A 15,726-nucleotide genomic window follows, 5' to 3' on the forward strand; every position below is an offset into this window, starting at 1 on the left:
ACTAGTTTTGGATGACAACTGCAGCTGCATTATGGCGGTTTCAGATTAGCGTTTTATACGAGCGTATAAGCTCATTTTAGAAGCGCGCGTAGGACGATGACGCTCGTCTTTTCCCATGCGTGCCATTCATACGTTATCGCGCTAATAAGCTCGCATAAGCTGGTGCCGTGCGAGCTGCCACGCACCGGTTCGAAGGCACACGCCGGTGTAAGCTCGTGTACGAGCGTCCGGCTAGTCTAAACTAAAACCGTCCTTATTGCCCCCATTATGACGTTTACTACATAATGAGTGATGTATCACTTGTATAATCTGGAACGGGGAAGAATAATCCGTCTTTTATTTCATCCCACAATAGATGTGCTAGACTAACAAACTGGGTATGGTTGTAATTATCTAGCATTTGATGATACATTAGTTACTTTTGGGAAAATATGGCCATTACCAATGCCTGATAGGAATAGGTACCTAGTAGGCTGGCAACCTCTTTATCTCGAAGGTGTGTGCATCGTGCATTTCTCATAAAACATGCCCGAAAATAAGCTAAAGTGCCAAAGTGGTGATATTCGACGGAAGATATAGCCGTCGCGCGAGTTTTTACCGTTTATCTCGATAACCCTGAAAATATAACTATAATTAAAAGTTTGCTCGTCAGATCCTTCGCCTACATCACTAATTAGACTTAAATCGACCGGGATATGAACTGTGATTACCTTTTATATAGTTTTTGAGCTCCCGATATTTCGACGCAGTTACATGCATCTTGCTCAAAAACAATATGAAAGGTAATCACGGTTCATATCTAGTCTCCAGGTCTAGTGAAACTAACCGTGAATCATTCAAAGCTTTTATATCACTAACTATTTTTCACTAAAATTATACTGATATCATGCTATGGTATGCAGGGTAACGATTTACAACTGAAAATAAATAAAAATTAGACTTTGTTATAGTTTTTTTTTTCTATCGAGCAAATATTAACTTTTTGGGGTTTTGATTGGAGTCTGCAAATATTAGTCTAGTTTCCGTGTTATTTATTCACGGCATTTACTCTCGAATCTCTCGATAAAAATCAATTTAAAAAACTACAATTTTGCGTTAATGAATGCCCTCTCTTGATGAATGATAAATATTTTGACTTGTCGGCAGGTATACAAAGGGCTGGACGTAGTGACTGCTAAGGCCACGACTGCTGAGAGGGCTTTGGCTCCCCACCACCTGCTGGACATCTTGGAGCCTCACCAGAATTTCACCGTCGTGGACTTCAGGAACCGCGCGCTGAAGATTGTATCCTTTTACGAAGACACCTTGGGATTCGGCTCTTGGCATCTCCTTTTTCTACTCTCTCTTCCTAGCCAATGTATAGTGTGTAGTGTGTATAGTGGTGGGGTCAGCTTTCGTGCTTACCCCTGTAAAGTTTTTTCCAATCCTAGGAATGAGAATAGGTACTTATTTAAATATTTCACATTTCTGATGCTTTTTACAATAGTATCCAAATCGTTGCGCTGTACACATTCTCTCGGAGTTTATTACAAACCCTCACCATTTGCTTTTTTTTAAGAATAGAAATAATTATTTAAAAAATGCGCAGAAATCGAGTACCCAAAAAAGTAGTGTTGCTATTGGGCAGGCAGGGGTGTGCACGTGACGTGCGATTTGCATGCGTGGCGTGCATTTTACCAGCTGGGCCCAATTTACCAGCCTAATCTTTAGACTCGTGAAATAGGTTTGTAAATTAGTTAGTGGTTGTCCTAAAGCACCCCAGAGGAGCAAAGGGCCTTCATAAGCTCGCCCCACGCCTTCCTATTTTCAGCTAGCCTTCTGGCCTCGCTCCAGCTCAACCCGACCGCTCGTAGCTCACTTATGACGGACCCTTGCCAAGAGTGAACCTATTTATCCTAGCCTTGAAGAGACCCAGATTGTACTCATGCAGAAAGACAGACTCGGACAGGGCATTCCACTCCTTGGCAGTTCGCATAAGGAATGTTCAAGTAAAACGCTTCATGCGTATTTGTGGAATACCTACCATGAAGCTATGCCAGAGTGCCGATCTGGTAGTCCGATGGTGAAATGGTGTTGGTGTTGGTTTCCCCTCCTCGAATAGTCCTATCCATCTCCATTTCCGTGCCACGATTTCTTCGTTAATGGGTGTTTGTAAGTAATAAATAAACTTCCTGCTTTTCATCCTATAGTACAGTTTATAACAGTTTCTCCAATACGTAAAAATCGCTAAACATATCACTATCAAAACTCCACTCTATTTGCTTCTGGCGCCGGCGATATTTGCACAGTCTGACATCCACTGCGTGAAACAATACGTTTCTACGAACAATTTGAATTGTCGTATTACATGAATTATGCCAATATTTGACGTCTACACGTGAAATTTCAAGGTTGCGTGTGTGAATGTTATATCATATAACTTATATGGTAACTGTGGAATGAGCAAATATGTTAAGAGGCCGGGCTGGGGATATTATTAATTTAAAACGTGAGTCACTTTTTACTGTTGGATTATGAGTGTGTATAGAAAGGGAGAGATCTCTCTCCATGCGTGTGGTGTGCACTGAACGTTACACACACTTTCACATAATCTGTCTATATATATTCCGTAGGTTAAGGATCATATTTTATAATTAAGCCATCACTTCCAACCAACAAGTAGTATTAATTGACACCACACCTCACATGGCGATCCTGCCAGTGCGGCCATGGGCTGCACTGGCCACTGGCAGCGCGTCGCGCCAGCCAGAGGACGATCGAGACGAAAATAAAAAATAATAATTAAAAGGACATTTGTAAATCATAGTGGAAGTGGATAAATAAATATATTGATAAATAGACAGATTATGTGAAGGTGTGTGTAATGTACAGTGCACACCACATGCGGGTGTTGTGCTTGGAACCGAAGTTCAATGAGAGTTGGGTTAAAGATGTCGACGTAAACTGTAAAACCTCGTCAGTTTATAATGTTGCTAGTTAAAGTATAGAGTGACGGTAGAAAGATTACAAACTAACCTGACTTAACCTAACGGTGTATTACAAGTATTACAACTGACATACACGAAACTCCGTAAGCGCGTAGGGAATGTATGGCGCTTCATATACACACACACACACACACTAAACTGTGGAATGAAGTGTCGCCTGCGGTATTTCCGGACCGATACGACCTTCAAACCTTCAAGAAAAGAGCGTACTCCCATCTTAAAGGCCGGCAACGCACTTACAACCCCTCTAGTGTTGCAGGTGTCCATGGGCGGCGGTAATCGCTTACCATCAGGTGTACCGTCTGCTCGTTTGCCTCTACCATAAAAAAAGGTAATGGAAATAGCTCTACTAACGTCATCTGTTAGATCTTGTGGCACGACGTTAACAGTGGCAGAGGAGACAACACAACTCTTTTTAGGGTTCCGTATTCCACTAGGAACCCTTATAGTTTCGCCATGTCTAGTCTCACCGTAACCTCAATGATAACATATACTTAATTAACATACATTATAATGGTCCCTGTTGGAATTCGAATCCAGGACCTTTAGCTTCGTAAGCTGGACCACTCTTATGTAAAACAACCAAGGTACTGCCAAAAAATAGTTTAGCTATTTTTAGTTCTACATACATCTAAATGCTCAATATTTTGTTTTTAGGGTTCCGTACCCATTGGGTCAAACGGCACCCTATTACTGAGACTTCCGTCCGTCCGTCCGTCCGTCTGTCACCAGGCTGTATCTCATGAACCGTGATAGCTAGACAGTTGAAATTTTCACAGATGATGTATTTCTGTTGCCACTATAACAACAAATACTAAAAACAGAATAAAATAAATATTTAAGGGGGGCTCCCATACAACAAACATAATTTATTTGCCGTTTTTATAAATAATGGTACGGAACCCTTCGTGCGCGAGTCCGACTCGCACTTGCCCAGTTTTTAATCTTCAGAAAGCCTGATGATGTGATGTGTGATAAGAAAAAAATTTTTTTTTGACACAAAAAGCAAGAGCTCTAGACTTTTATCTTTCAATGAAAAAAAAATGCCGGCACTCTTTGTAATAACAATGGCTAAAAACTTCTAATTTTAATTAACAGATGTTATCTTCAATGGTAATATGATGGCTTTTAATCTAATCCTAGACTCGATGCGATTAATCTGCAACAATACGAATATGCCTTACCATTCAGTCGTTGAGAAATAGCTCTTCGTACTATGAAATAAGGTACAGTGCTGTCGCAGGACAAAGTTTGTAAAACAGACAGTAACAGTTAACTAATTTACTTTATCTAGTGTGATCTCGCGTGTGTCATAGCCTTAAGAGAGATAAAAAAAGAATCGGTCAAAGTACGAGTCGAAATAAACGAAGAGATAAGAAAAACATACCTATAAAGTATAGCTATCATAAAGCATACAAAGAGTACGCGGAATGTACTCTCTCTCCAGGCGGATATTGTGCCTCGGGAGTGGGGACCGAATCCAATGAAAGTTAGTTTGGAGATGTATATATTGCAACTGACATTCGGAACTCCGTAAGCGCGATGTAGGGAATGTACGGCGCTTCATAGAAAGTTGCACTCTTTGTATAGCACTAGTTCTACTAACGCCATCTGTTAGATCTTGCACGACAGGTAGCCAGTTGTAGGTTTTTGAACGATAGAATAAAATGGCATGGAAATACAGGCAAATATAACGCATTCATGAGGTTCACAAGAATCACAAGTTGATCAGTCCATTCGTTCGTTCAAAAGTTCGAATTAAAAATGATTACACTTAACAGAATATGATCTTGCATAAACCGTTTTTGGGGTTCCGTACCAAAAAGGTAGAAAAGGAACCAGATAACTATCGTCGAAGAACCAACATACGTGCATTACATCGCGCAATTAGTTAGACAATTTGCCGATAGATGGCGCTGTACACAATTATAACTAGTATAGGTACTTAATTCTGATCAAAAGTCTTTCGCCTTTTTAGTTGCAAGAGATAATTCAAAGTTTGTACGGAACCCTCCGTGCGCAAGTAAAAAGAACTTGCGCTTGACCGGTATTTTTCTGTTTTCCGACTCTTAAGATTTTTTTCATTTACATATGGAACTGAAATGCTACCTACATAAAGTCGACCACGTTGATCAACTTTCTTCCATTGACGTGTTAAGGCGGCATTTGGATGGCGACTGCAGCCTCACTGTTGTAGCGTTGCTGGCGCACGATGCGGCCGCTGTTGGGAGATGTCACTGTCAATTTCTGCTGCTCGCTGAATTGTCGCAGCACGTACAATCGGTCACTCAATTTATCAATGGGACTGACCCTGACAGTGCTTGCGTCGTCAACGTGCAACAGTAAAAGTGATGTTTGGATGTCACCGAACATACAACAACATCCGAACGTCACTTTAAATCTGCTGCAGTCGCAATCTGAATGTCACCTTTATTTTCACACGTATTCTGATGTTATAGTGTGTTATATACTCGTAACTGCGGTAGAAAGGTACCCTTATACTCCGAAGGTTTTCTAAATGTAGACTGTCGGGAAGCATTCTAAAATTAGCTTGTCGAAGGTTTCTTTAGCACGTAATAAGACGTTCAATGCAGACGCATTTTCCAGGTTGTTTACTAACTTGAATTTCTTGTTTGGAATTTGTCCTGTGGAAATTTCTTAAAATAAATGACCTACTTATGCTTCATAATTCGCCTCGAGATTGTAAGGACACATATGTTAATCAAACTTTCATGTAGTTTATGTTTACTAGATTGGGACATCTGAGAATTGGACCGTCGGGAGAGTTAACCATATCTTGGTCGCTTGAGGAACTCCGCATAAAATCACTATATGTATGTAAATAAGTTTTTGGCAACAATTTCATTTTTGGTACAAGCTTTTATCGCTGACTGTATATTTCTCACACCATGCAACTAGTACTCATAGGGACAATTATAAAAACTCCAAACACTTAAGGTACTATTAGGTTTTCATCACAGAGTTTCTATGGCCATTTCCTGTCTCCATCATAAGATCAGCTCGATGGTACCATAATATTCGATTGTCACCCTACTTACTCATCATCGTCATCAGTGGGTCAGATTTAGCTTCCCAGATTTGACCCACATTAACAAAGTAACATAAATACTAACAGGACAAGTTAAAGAAAAGCTAGGAATATATCATCTTTTTATTAGCTCTAAAATCTATTCAAATTGAAGGCCGGATTTACTCTCCCACCTGAACAAATCTCACGGCCTCCCCTATTTTCCCATACCTTCGATGTTTACTAATATTTATTCAATCCGGAAATAACTTCCTTAATATCACTCTTCAGATACAAGAGCTAACAGAAAAAGGAAAAATCCCAATAATCGTCGGCGGAACAAATTACTACATGGAATCTATTGTTTACAATATTCTAGTAGAAGAAGAGTCTAATTCTGAAGAACTTCTTTGGAATAGAAGCACAAGAAAAAGAGATATTGATGATGCAGGTCCTAGTTCTGATGAACCTAATGCGAAAAATCCAGCCATAGATACAAACAACCAAACATCTTCAGAATCTAATAAAGATGATAGTAAAACTAAACCACAGATTGAAATTACTGATGACATAGACAAAGAAAAGGTGAAATATGAAGTAGATAATGAAAAGCTGTTGACGAATGAAGATATACATTTGAGATTGATGAGTATAGACCCGGTTATGGCGGAAAGATTGCATCCAAATAACAGGCGGAAGATGCTAAGGTAAGTGACTTTTCTATGACAATATTACTAGACGATTTTTTATTTCAACTTAAGAAAACTATCAAGAAATCACATATTTCTTTTGTAAAATTTATAGAGGCTGATTATATCCGTTGCCTACTGTTGCAGCTGACTGTACTTCGTCATATACTATCTAAGCTATTTCATAAGCCCACACAGTTGAGTGTTGCTGTCAAATTTTGGGGTTGTTGTGTACGGAGTCTGAAATTGCCATGCATAAAGCGAAAACCTTAAAAATATTGCCGCATCACAAAAAAATACACAACGTGAAAAATGTATGGAGGTTAGGGCAAGAAATGCTGCCGTACACCATGTGTTTGGACAGAATGCACGTGAATTGCTTTATCAGACTGCAATCACCGTATTAGGAATAATAGGTACCTGACACAGTTTCTGCGAGACTCGGCACATCAGGCGCCCTTCCGAGTTCAGAACTGTCCAACAAAAAACTAGAAATCCTTGTATTCATGTCTCAGATACTAAAATGAAAGTTGGATAACCCAATGGCTCCGACTGATTTGTAAATTGGTACTATAATGGCCAAGCTATCATTTCAGTATTTAGTATATAAAACAGCTTAGGTTTATGTGTATGTATAGCTTTAATATAAAACATTATCAGTCTACCAATTTAAACACGGCTACGAGAGACTTCTAATCATATCTAATGTTTTACTTGAATAATAATAATCTATAAATACGGATACCCAAATAAATCAAGCTTCCGCGACAAAATCATTCACAAAACGATTCTTCATAAATCAATTCTTTGTAACTATTAGTTTCGTGAATAATCTGTGAGTGACAACTGGCGATACAAATTTATTGACGAGCTCAAATTAATGATTATCGTCTTTATTACTTACGTGTTAAAGTGCTTTAGATGTATTATTTTAAATTGGTAATTTTATTTGGTTATCTAAGTTAATTAGAAGTAAATGTCAAAGTTCAATTTATTCCGCTGTTTCAACAATAACCTTTTTTGTATTGATTCCATAGTGACTTGGGTTCTTTTAGAAATATTTTGTTTTATTTCACGTCATCTGTTTTCTTTTGTTTGTATTGATACGGTTTGTGTCGTTTCCATTTCCTGTTGCCTAATATTGTTGATACGATTAGTTACTGTTTTGTTGTTGCTGGGTTTTATTTATATGCTTAATCGTTTTTAAACAGCTTTAGGTATAGTTCTTAACATTAAGAAGATTGTTTTTGTATAATTGTTTGGCAGTTACTCTGTCTGTTAACTGATTAAAGATTTTTTACAGTACGTATGGTGCTACTTTCCTGCACTAGTGCGATAATTAGCACACTAGTAACTATGTCAACAATTTAAAGAGCCAATGTAAAATGTTGTACGATACATGGGCGAATAGGCAATTCGCAACTCGTGTCGATTTAAAACATTCCCTTCGGTCGTGTTTTAATTTATCTCTAAACGCGAATTTCTCGTAATGTACTAATATAGCAATGGTACATTTCTAACCAGAATAAATAAAAATTACTTCGTTATTCTCTTCAGTAGGTAGATTAGCAAATTTTATTTTTCATATTTACTCGAAATACAATAGAGACATAAGATTATATTCAATCTTTCTTATCTCAGTAGGTGACACAAACACACAAACCTATTTGGCTGCGTGAAACTGAGCTAAACAAGATTTTGACCTCAAATTAGGCAAGGTACCTACCTAGCTTAATTTTAGGTCAAAATCTTCTCCTACTTCTACCTACTAAACTTTGTAACTCTAATAGGTATTTAAATAAACGTGTGAAAACATTACATAATCAAATAATGTAGGTAAAAGTCGGGTCGTTCAGTGACTGATCCAGGTGGTTTTGTATTTGGTTGGTGTTAACCAATAAATGTTATAACCACCCGAAAATATACAAATTGTTTGTTTACTTTTTTTAAACACCGAAAGATATAGAGTATAGAGACCCGTCCAGCAAACATCTTCACAAACGGTTTATCTTTCGTAATAATTTTCATTTCACTTTTAGAATTTTCTTCGATGATCTATTTATATGATATTTATACGTATGCCCTTCTATCCGTCTGTTTGATCTTCCGTTAAGTGTCTTATAGCCTGTTATATTAGATTCATATAGTCTGTCAAGCCATTTCTGTTAGTAGAAAAAACGGCAAATTTATAAAATGTAGGCGCGAAGGGTTATAATCCCATACAAAATTTGTATTTCGCGCCTTTTTCTACTGAAAAAAGTTTTTGGCAGACTATAGTTCACTATTACAAATAACACATATTTTTATAATCAAAACACTTTTTTTACGGTACTAAGATTATATTGCACCAAATAAATAAAAATTGCCTTTGAGATGAAGATGAGGTCCCAATGTAACATAGTTTTGTGTTTGTTAAATATATGGTTCCAACTGTTCCAAGTTCAATTATTTTCATAATGACTAGACAAGGGAAATATTAAAAGAACCAATCTTAAGAATTACACTATAAGGAATACAATAATGGTCCATAATAATATAAAAAAATCTGCGTTTGTATTGCAGTATTAAAGTTTACTTTGGTAAAAATTGACCTGATAGAATATCAATAAACATCAAACAGAGCCGAGCATAAAGACACCCTAACGAACCCCAACCATCCACTAAAATATACCGATCACTAATTAAATAAACTCAATGGAAACCTCCCAAAAATATCCATACAATCAAATTAATACGCTATTAAACTCGAAGGCCGCGTGCCATGGTGACATAAAACCAAAAACTAGTAACTATGAGCCACGCTTAATTGAAATTACAAGCTATTGAGAGTTCACACTATGGTGGGCAGCGAATATCACTTCCGCGGGCCTCTGCCCGAATTCAAGGCCCTCAATGCGTATTCTTCTTTAATACGCAAACAGAAGCCAATCGAGATAACAGAAAAACTAGTGTAGTAAGACCTCGACATCAGTAACAACTATGCGTATTCTAAAAACTCATATATACTGGTTTTTCTAAGTCTTGGACTCACTCCACTGTAAAAGTGGCAGGAATGTCACCCTAGTGGTCTGTGTACCGTGACCTTGGCGCCACTACTAGACGCTTGTGTGACCATGATTCTTATGGATTTCGCACGAAAATATTTAAAGACGAAACCTGTATTTTTTTTGTCCGTCATATTTAAATGGTTAAGTGTTGGGAAATATTACATTGTGTCGGAACTAATAGACAAGTTTTTTTGCTAGGTACTTAAGTTGGCGTAGGTAATGAACAAAAATGTACCTACTAGAAAGGTGGTTCATTGGTTTTACTGTGAAATGTGTAACAGTATTTATAGCTAATATTGCGTATTACTTGAAATATATATAATATTTCTATCATAAATGCTGAATAAATATTATGAAAGATATTATGTTTCATAATCATTCACGTGGACTCAATTTATGTTTTTTTCTGGCGCTTTGATCTTTGTATCAATGCTTCAATAAAAAACCGATGTCGGCTTTATGTTGAAATAAAAATGAACTAGTATATTTGATAGTTACAGTAAATCATCTGTTAAATGTTTATGTTGTAGTAGAATCAGCTTTTTTATAGACTGTAGATATACAGTAGCGGCAAATAATGTAGCATATTTTTTCAGGTAATTTTTTTGGTAAAAAAAAATTCGGGTTTAGCTATTTCTATGAAATATACAATATAGGGACGTATGAAAACGACAATTTGATCAAACGAGAGTACATTTTTAAAATATATAGTTCGCTCGAGTTTTTGCGGTAGCCCGGTGGGTATTAAATTGTAAAGTAATTAAAATTAAATTAAATAAACATTTATTTCAGAATTATTTCCATATTATATTATATTATATTAGTAACTTATTACCTAATAAACTAAACCTATATTAATAACTATTTTATTTTATAATGTAGTATACTATCTCGATTATCATGGGCATGTAGGCTGCTCCAGTACTGCCAGAAAGCGCCAATGATAATATATGATGTGTAATGATTCGATTGAATTTTCAAATCAGAGGCTTTCGAGGGCGACATCGATCCATGTAGGTTTTATTGTTGGTAAGATTCGCTGTTGTTTTCAAATAAGAAATTCAATATTTATACCAAAGATTTATTGGTGCCGCATTGTGCTAACTTAGCTGCCTGTTGCCACGTGCAGTGGGATCTATATAGATCGTGATGAAGATACAATTATTGCTTATATAATATAAAGTCTAATTTAACGAATTTTCGAATGAATGCCTCCAAAAAATAGCTATATCATAGTGTTTTTGTTTATTTTCGTCAGTTTAGTAGTTGCTGTTAAATACGTATCACTTCAACTAGAAATCTTCTGAGTCATGATGTTGTGTGTTTTCTATCTTGCACTAGAGATCGTCTAAGTTTCAATACTTTTGCTGACTAGCGTGCAAATTTTCTTCTAATTTAGTAATACTGTTTCTTTATTTAATTTTTGGGATGCTTGGCCAGTCTTGTTAGCGTGGCGGCGTCTTTGATGTTTGTCCATTTTTTGATGTTATCGAGCCAGTTCATCCTCTTTCTTCCCCTTCCCTGTTTTCCCTCTATTTTTTACCTCGATTTAATGAATATACAGGACCTTTTTTCGGCCTTACCATTTTTTTATACCTACCTAAATGTTATTCCTCATTCTTTATTTTAATTTCATCAAAAAATGTTTGTTCTTCCTAAATAGGTGTTCGTAATTCTTCGTTTGCAGAGTTTACCTCCATTTTCTAATCCCAATTTTATTAAGCTATCAAGCAAACAGGTTATATTCATTAATAATGTCATTATTGCACTTGTCCAGCTCGCCAACTGTCACTTATAATTTATTTATATGTCACCGCATCCTTCGTAATTTGCCTGTCGGCCATATTTAAATATGCAAGGCACGGAATAGGTAATGGTTGTTTTAATAGGATGGCTTTAACAAGATCAATATTTACAAAAATAAACAGCATGAAGTATTTCATAGGGTAATAGCGATCTGTTATACGCACATGTAGATGATTTTTATGCTATTATGCGAAAAAAGAATGTATCATTGGTACACCGTATACGCGGGAGCACCAACGGGATCCTGAAAATGATAGCCGAGCGGTTAGATTCTGGTATTTGGGACGATTTATCGAATTGCATGTTCACAAACGTGCAGTTCGGTAGATCGGCCAAGATAATCACCAATCTAAAGAGTGTAAGTTACCTAATTTAATTTATGTAATTTATAGTGCGGAAGGTAACATAACATAGGTTGTAAGTTGATACTAACAAATATGGACTGTATTAATTGTGTGAGAATAAATAATTTTTATTTTTATTTTTATTTATACAATAAGGGGACTATTATAAATTGTAACAAACATTTTTCAAGATTGCGGGGGGGTCTTGGCGAGTGTCAGACGGCCCACCGCGAAAACCGGAATTCACAAATTGCGGGGATCTTTGTCTTTTACTCTCACTAAGACGTAAAGGGACAAACGTTATTATAGGCTTCGTAACTTTAGTACACGTTGATGAATAAAGGGGTTAGAGTGTATGACAGCATTAGATAGATTACGACTGCATTGCGGTCACCTGAAAAACAGCTCTCGCAGACGTTAACGTACGTAAAAGTACACGTCAACGTCAACGTCAAACAACAAGCATAAAGTACGCACGTATGCGGCAGAAGGAGATGGTTGTATGGATGTTTGTATCATGTGTTGCCTGTTGAGTGGCCACTGAACCCTCAATAAATTTCTACAATTTTATGTCACACGGAATAGCATACGGATTTAGTAACGAAGAAATTATGAAGCACTTCCTTAATGCCAGTTTATTAGTAATGAACAGTGATCGGTACCCCTAGTGTAACTTTGATCGACATCATAACGTGACGAACGCGTTTGCGTTAAGTCTCATTTTGTATAGGATTTTGAGGTTCCAAAACGTCCCGCTTGGCGCGCTCTTTCGAAATCCAATACAAAATGAGACTAAACGCAAACGCGTACGTCACGTTTGGAAATCGAATTTATTTACACTAGGGGTACTGAACTATGGGAGTAAAACTTTAACAAAACTTATCAAGCGGACGTAAAAAGAGTGCTTTAAGGCTACTTAAACATATTCGAATATCTATGAATGTAAATATTTTTATGTCTGTAAGTAAGTACTATACTATTCCTATCCCTATGGACATGAATATTTTTAGGGCTGTATGCACTATTTTATGTCCGCTTAACAAGTTTTGTTAAAGTTTTACTCCCATAGTTCCGATCACTGGTAGTGAACGTTAATGCGTACATTATTTGGCTAATGAACAGTATTGTGTATTAGTAACATCGTAAAAACTAAACATCAAATTTTTCGTTAGACGTGTGGGCACCCGAGTCGGGTTACGCGATAACCCGAATTATTTATCATGTGATTATTAAACAGACAGCCCTACAGGACTGACAGGGTTGTCACATCCTTGATCCTTGAAAATAGCTGCGAAAACAAGAAATGATTAAAAAGTTTTTATACCTTGTGACATATTTTTATAAGGAAAACTTTTTTTTGTTTTGTACAAACGTCATTTTTGACACTGACATATCCGATCCATATCGTATCTAGACCTAATATTTAACGTATCTTAAAGTTTTAATCGGGCCGTGTGACAGATTAAGAACGCGAACTATAGATAATAGATATGTCCCTATTCCTATTGAGGGTAGACATAAGGAGAATACTGTTTGTGTATGAAAAAGTGTCCGTCGAAAAACCTTAAATAGGCGGCACCACTATACGAGCACCTTGAATATTTGATAAAAAATTGCAAATCATTGACAGCGCACTTAAATCTGTCAAATAACGCTAAGCTACACTAAAGTTCATAGCTACTCTAGCGCCACTCTGGAGAGATTTGGAACTGTTATTTATAGCTCACAGCTGGACACTTATACAACTGTTCTCCTATAAGAGAGTTTTCTCCTTACCTATTTGGAAAATAATTCCAAAATGGCAGATAATTTTGGAGCCTTTTCCACTACTACGGATGCTGCTGAAGAGTACAGTCGTAGTCGTACTCATGTAATAATGTCTAGGAAGACAGGTAAGTCCTTAAACACTTTCAAAACATGTCGTCAAAAACTACACATAAGTGGCTGATAAAAGTGATATTCATTCCAGAGATCGGAAACCGGTATTTTTTGTATGGGAACGAAAACGGTATTTTTTCGTTCTTTGTTAATTATTTCACTCCTAATCGGGCAATCTAATAATACGAAGTCGTTATCTAAAAACACAACTGAGTCCTACATTTTGAGTATAAAATAAACCGAAATATATGGTTATTTCTATGTTTTTGCAGAAAACCGGTTCCGATCCCTGATTCATTCCACAAAGAAACGGAAAAGTGGAGCAAGATAGTGTCGTAGGTCAAGATTGTGTCAAGACCCAACGGATTGTGTAACATTTACACCTACATAGCAAGCGAAACGAGTCCATTTTGGACAGAGTGACCTATTTTTGGTCCATTTATTATTTATTTAATTTGTGTAGAATCAAAAAAACACCAATGTTATATTATGTCCGCTATTCTTCGCGCGATTTAAATAACATGTCTCTTATTTTCTTAATTATATAAATAAATAATAATTTAATAAAGTAAATTTATATCAATATTTCCCTTAAATTGCTGTAACATTGTTGAAATTGCTGAAATATATAAAAAAGGTATGTCTAATTCGACCGTTATTTTTGTAATCCTGATAAAAGAACTAACGAACTGATGTAATAAGTAATTAGTACCTAGTACCTAAATCTACAAAAAAATCTAAAACCTATTTTAAAATATTTTTAATAAATAAAAAATAAGTAAAAACAAACCAAAATTTAAGACAACACAAATTTAAAATTAATAAACAGAAATTTAAAATTACTCATTCAAAAGACAGTATTTTTTTGTATAAGTTTGTAAGTGGAGTATCTGACCTAATATTATAATCTGTATGTAATCTAACAGAGGTAGGAGGCAGCCCTGGAGTGTCGCTTTTGCGGAATTCAGCCGCATACCTACTTTATTCCGCGTTGTACTACGGAATGGCGCCAGTAAGGCCGTGGTCAGTTATACGAGGAGCGGAAAATCTTCAACAAACAGAGCAGTTTAAAAAATCTGCCTAACTCCGGCGTATAGGTTTTTGGTAATTAAAAAGCTGATTGAAAATATAGTGTATGTCAGACGATTCATAAATTAATCTATTGACATCGCATTCACCGAAATTGGCAGTAGAATATACGTACATACTTGTACAGTCAAGTGTAAAAATATGGGTGTACACATCTTACTCAAAAATATGTCCCATAGCATCTTATTCCAGTGTAATAAGAGCGTAGTACCATATTTATGAGACGATTTATTCGATACATATTTTTGCAGTTGACTGTACATAGCGATTCGTCTGCCCGTTTGCCCCCTATATCATAAAAAAAACATAGATTGCTGATATCTTATAATCCTCACCTTAGACAAAATTTTAACATGACGTAGTCGGATAAAAAAATACGGATAGCGTGGAATGAATGACAGTAATGAACAGTTGATTTATTTTTATACTAGGTAAACAGTTAGTTCAGAAACATAAAGAAATATTGTGATATCATAGCAGGGAAATAATCAAGCAAATACTTTTTAAAAATATTTTAAAATTTGTAGCAGGGTAAAATAAAGATATAAATAAAAGTCAAAAAGCAAACCCCTTAATAATCGTGAGATCTACGTTAAATTGATTTTACGGTTTAAACTTAAGTGTTTCAGTCACTCGCGTCGCGCGACATGTTTCGGAGAGCCTAGGCCTGGTAGCACGGTCGCATCGTTATCGCCTGTCACCATGCCTGTCACGTTCTGACAAGTATATAAGTGCGAAAATGACGCGCGATAAAAATGGAACCATGCTGCGACCAAGGTCTCCTTTCTCAAGCACTAACAGTGCGAGAGCGTTCACGACGGCCGTGATTCGCGTACTGCTGCAAGCTGCGTCGCACTC

At 36.5% G+C, this 15,726-nt stretch overlaps 1 protein-coding gene across 1 annotated transcript in view; it reads left to right on the forward strand.

Annotated features, from left to right (window-relative positions):
- The window catches only part of LOC133523818 (tRNA dimethylallyltransferase), a 368,157-nt gene that overhangs the window by 177,688 nt on the left and 174,743 nt on the right, over window positions 1–15,726 (forward strand). The window contains exons 2-3 of the mRNA XM_061859562.1: window positions 1,147–1,284; window positions 6,307–6,722. Coding sequence (XP_061715546.1) covers window positions 1,147–1,284; window positions 6,307–6,722 — 554 coding nt within the window. The remainder of the gene's footprint in view (window positions 1–1,146; window positions 1,285–6,306; window positions 6,723–15,726) is intronic.

This window comes from Cydia pomonella, chromosome 12, assembly GCF_033807575.1.
Source record: "Cydia pomonella isolate Wapato2018A chromosome 12, ilCydPomo1, whole genome shotgun sequence".
Classification (NCBI taxonomy): Eukaryota; Metazoa; Arthropoda; class Insecta; order Lepidoptera; family Tortricidae; genus Cydia; species Cydia pomonella.